This window comes from Loa loa (assembly GCF_000183805.2).
Source record: "Loa loa unplaced genomic scaffold supercont3.79, whole genome shotgun sequence".
Classification (NCBI taxonomy): Eukaryota; Metazoa; Nematoda; class Chromadorea; order Rhabditida; family Onchocercidae; genus Loa; species Loa loa.
In genome coordinates, this window is record NW_018108259.1 from 157,801 (window position 1) to 162,459 (window position 4,659).

At 30.1% G+C, this 4,659-nt stretch overlaps 2 protein-coding genes across 2 annotated transcripts; both read left to right on the forward strand.

Moving 5' to 3' along the window:
• Positions 1 to 176: 176 nt before the first annotated feature.
• Positions 177 to 730, forward strand: LOAG_17468 (hypothetical protein; the record flags this gene model as incomplete). The annotated part of the gene is made up of 2 exons (XM_003148323.2): positions 177 to 240; positions 576 to 730. 2 exons carry the CDS (start codon positions 177 to 179, stop codon positions 728 to 730), a joined length of 219 nt encoding a protein of 72 aa, XP_003148371.2.
• Positions 731 to 1,374: 644 nt separating this feature from the next.
• On the forward strand, positions 1,375 to 2,144 carry LOAG_17469 (hypothetical protein). Its single transcript, XM_020450129.1, has 3 exons — positions 1,375 to 1,410; positions 1,484 to 1,617; positions 1,990 to 2,144. The coding sequence occupies exons 2-3, from the start codon at positions 1,488 to 1,490 to the stop codon at positions 2,109 to 2,111; spliced, it is 252 nt and encodes an 83-aa protein (XP_020306246.1). The 5' UTR covers positions 1,375 to 1,410; positions 1,484 to 1,487; the 3' UTR covers positions 2,112 to 2,144.
• Positions 2,145 to 4,659: the final 2,515 nt, after the last annotated feature.

Consider the following 4,659-nt stretch of genomic DNA (forward strand, 5'->3'; position numbering starts at 1 on the left):
ATTACTCCCTGTTGTTGATGTTTTCCGTGAATGTTATTGACCTAGTAGCTGGTAAAAAAAAAAAAGGACCTTAACAAATTCAATTTGATAAATTACATTTGTACAGTTTTGCTCGTTCATTGTTATTTTTGAAAGTTTGATGACAACTTTTAAAAGTTTTTTTCTTATTTCAGGAAATGCGACAAGCGCTATGCACTGTTATTGGCATTTGTTCGTGCTCTTTGATCGCTGTTCAAGCTGGTAATGGCTGTTTTTTTAGAACTTTCTTTTAGAACTCTTAAAATCTTTTAGAACTTTCTCTTTAACTGTTAATTTTATTCATTAAAGATTAAAAAAATTTTCTTTTTTGCATCGTCAAGTTCTAAATCGATCAACTTTTACTAGGAATATCATTCTTGTTTTGGAATTCATTTAGATTTCGGAAATAATTATTATTCCAAATCAACTGAATACCATTTGGAATTGTTGGATTTCTTGAAATCTATAAAGATATTCGTTTGTAAAGTGTTTCAACAAATGGAACAACAATTCCGGAAAAAGTTTGAAAAAGGATTAAAAAATTTTTGAATGTTCAGAACGAGTTCAGTGTGGTGGAATAATATCTGCGGAAACAAGACGATATATAAATGCATATGTCTGTCCGACAAAATATCATCGTGAAAAAGAGAATCGATGCTGCAATCCGCCTGAGTTTAATTGTTGTCGTGAACCGACAATTCTCGAGAATTAGTGAGCGCTTTTGTTTCTTGTTGATAATGGAGCTGATAATATGTGTCACGGTGATAATGGTGTAATGATAAGAAAAGAAGTGAGGAAAAATAAGCCTTAGATTGTGATTCAAGTTTCGAATTACAGTAGTTGAGGAGAAAATTTTAAACTCAAAAGATGGGAGTAGTATATGAAAGGGAAAGCATTAATTTACTTCCTCTATTTTAACTTTCATAAAAAACAGATTAACTTAATCTTAAACAGTACATATGTACAGTTTACAATAGCGAATCCTTCTGATTAAATATCAACAAGATTCAATGAAAGGAATCTAATAAAGAATTTCTAGTTTCAAACATTAACAATCAAGAGGAAATGTTGGATTCAAAAGTTTTTTTCTTTTTTTTATTAGGATTAAGAAAGAATGAGGAAGCTTATGCATGAAAAGCTAAACTTAAAATATAGATTGGATTTATAAACGAAAAAAAAAAAAAACTGTCAATTTGTTATATATCAAAAGACGTAGAAATTTATTAGATCGGAAAATGGAAAGAGTATCATGACCTTTGCATGACCTCTTATCATTATCAAGGCAGTGAAATTTTTGATTTGTGTTCGGTCACAGCGAGAAATTATGGAAGTGAAAAACGAATTATTGGAATGTGTCGAATGTGTTAGCTAATTCTCAGTATCTCTAAAAATGTACAGTTTATTTTGATTTACATTTTTAAATTTAAATGTGGTTTGGAAAATTATTAATTTGACAAAATTTCAGTTTAATGGTGCTATTATCCACTGCATTAATTGTTACTTTTGCCTTACTAACAATGCTCATCATAGTTTGTCTCTGCTGGGAGAAATGTTTTCTGCATAAAATTATCCGAAGAAAACCAACGCTTGATTATATCGGTTTGTCTTCTAGAACAAACTATATCATAAAATTTATCACTCTATCATTGATTGGTTTACTTACTAGTGATGAGAGTACTTCATAACTGTTGTACTTATACGACAGATAATTCTCTAAAAAAGGCTTATCATTCCAGTAGTCAAGCTTAATTGGTATATATTTCACCTATTTTATGCTACCTGTATGTTATGCAAAATTTCCGGTTGATATACGATGAAAACATTCTTCTTATTTAAAACTTTTTGAGATATATTCTCAACTTTGTTTCAAAATTAACAATTTTTGGAACTTTTCGGTAATAATGTTAACAAAGTTTCAAAGACTAATTGTTTGTTTTTTATATGAATTTTATAACGTATATTACATTCTAGCTCGACCCGAAGAGACGGAACACCTAAATGGTTTGAGCTTACCAAATGAATACTCCAGTGAAAGGCATACTTATGAAGTGAATACAGATATCATCTATCGACCCAACAAAGATTCCTTATGAAAAATTTGCATTTTGAATTTGTTATAATTTTTGCACCAAAAAGAATACTTCAGAAACAATTTTTAGCAAAAATATTTATTCGCAAATACTGAATTTCTAGCAGAATTTTGTTACATTTGTGACAAAGTCATAGATTATTAATTGCTCAGAGGGTTAGTTATCAAATTGTTAATTTATCACTTCTCTCTATCAATATCACATTAGATTTCACGTTAATTTAACTTTTCTTATGATTTCTGCATACTTTTGTCTAACTTAAACTTTGTCTATCAAGTATAGTAGCCTTTTTTTTGATAGGAAAGTTCCATGAAGAAATTTTGGGAATTTCTCGAAAGATTTCACCTTTTTAACAGTCTTGAAGATAACTTGAGGATTTCACAATTTTGAAAATAAAAAAAAATTTGAAAAGATTACCGGCGCTATCCACGTGCCTTGGTGCGGTAATGCAAATTTATGTGTCCAATGCGAACAAAAAATCAATCCTCGAGAAGAGATATATGATTGTCACCGAATAGTTTATTCATTATATGATCTGATAAGGTTATCATTGATTACATAATTAGTCTTAATTAATGACACTACACACCGGAAGCAATTACACAACTGCACTGAAGATTTTATTTAAGAAAAGCACTACGAATTCAGCAAAAATCATTGTATTACCAATTGTTGTCGTGAGAAAATAAAAGAAAGGGAGTTAAGAAGGTGATGTAGATTGTTATTGTTCGTTGTAGAAGCTGTTATAATTTTAAAGGAATGACTTACAGTGTATCGGTTCGTTTAGTGCTCGCAACTTACAACAGATTATCCTTTATTATCGTCTGGATACTAAATACAGTAAAGACAGGTTCAAATAATTCCAATTACAATAGAATGACTTCCAGGGTAAGGCCAGTAGAATGATGAGATTTTGTAAGGATTAGTGGATTGGAGAGTGTTTGCGTGAACTTGAATGTTGACAGATGGGATTTTTGCAACAATGAATAATTCCTAGGTTTTCTTATGTTTTAAGGAGTGTGTAAGGAGAAAGGAAAGAAATGCGGTGTAAGAAATACGGTGCTTAACAGATATTTAGAGATAAACATGTTGCATATAAACATGTTTATAAGAATAGATATTTCTACAGTATGCCCATCCGTATTTATAAGATTCGTTGTCATCCAGATGTGCGCAAATCTCAACATAAGATAAAGCTTCTTTAGACGATTTAAAGATTAGATAGCTGACTCATGACCTTAGTAGGTATGAGAGAGAAAAAGCAGATGTAAATAGAAACTATTTGAATGAATAATTTCATGATACAATTATTTCGGTTTTTACGACAATTGTAACCTTTCAATTTCATATGTTAATTCCTTTTGCTCCTAATTAATTATACAGAATAAAAATAAAATCTTAAAAAAATTAACAGAAAAGAGAGAGTGATCACCATTGATAAACTGCTAATAGAAAAGAAAGGATTACGAAAGTTTAACTTATCAAAGCCATAATATTTTCAATAAATATCTCAACGCTTATCGAATTGTCCTTCAACATTTGTCTATCGAATGGTACGAAATGTTCATAGTCATATAATTAGTGTTGATTGAAAAACAATTTAGCAAATGGTTCAAATTTGCCATCTTTTTTTGTATTAATAATAGATAGAATTCGGATTATTCATTAGCATTTGCATTTTTCATTTTTGAGATTAAAATGAAATTAATTTTGGTGAGAATTGCCAAACTTTAAATCAATAACATCTGTCAAAACTTTCAATCGATAATGAAGCAGAGTAAGGTGACACTGTGATAATGGAAAAGATTGATTTGCAAAAAAACTCATGTTGAACGGATACTTTTTGATTTCAACAGTAAAAAAAAAAAGGACAACTATAAATAATTCATTATTACTGTTAACTAAAAAAGAAATTTGAATAAATTAAAATTTGAAAATTACTAATTAGTGATCCTTAATATGAAAAAAGGATCTTTATTGCCCTTGATAATACTTGCACCATATTCATTTCGTATTTATCGTCCAGTAATAACAATAATTACAATGTACCGGTGAATTCATAACATTTGTTAGGGAGACTGAGCATAAAGCCTAAGCCTATGCTTATAGCTGATGTTGTTGGACTATCGAATTGCCGTTTTTCGCCGTTGAATCGTTGTCAAATTGAATACTTGGTTAAGCTGTCGCCTTGAGTGCTTTGCGTTAGCTCTCCGATTGAATAACTCAGCAAGCTGTCGAATCGAAAGACTACTCGAGCTTTTGAACTTGATAACTGACCACTAGGAGGATAACTGACCCTAGCCCCATTACTAGCATAACTACCACAGTAGAGATCCTTTATAAGATTTCGATATTTGCGTATAAGTTCATTACAACATTTCAACAACAATTACACGTAAATTTGATTAACAGATTGGAAACAATTTACATCAAAGGGTTAAAAAATTGGAACAGATGGATTTGAATGAGTGACTCATCACTTTAAGTATCAAGATATTTATTTCATTAATTATGTATAACGAGTCTACTTATTTGGGAAGTATTCTGAATT

What these genes read in the sequence shown, in the direction of transcription:
- LOAG_17469 (XM_020450129.1), top strand. Translation starts at nt 1,488, where the DNA reads ATGGTGCTATTATCCACTGCATTAATTGTTACTTTTGCCTTACTAACA. An exon ending in ACCAACGCTTGATTATATCG is followed by an intron (nt 1,618 to 1,989) that starts GTTTGTCTTCTA and finishes ATTACATTCTAG; the next exon opens with CTCGACCCGAAGAGACGGAA.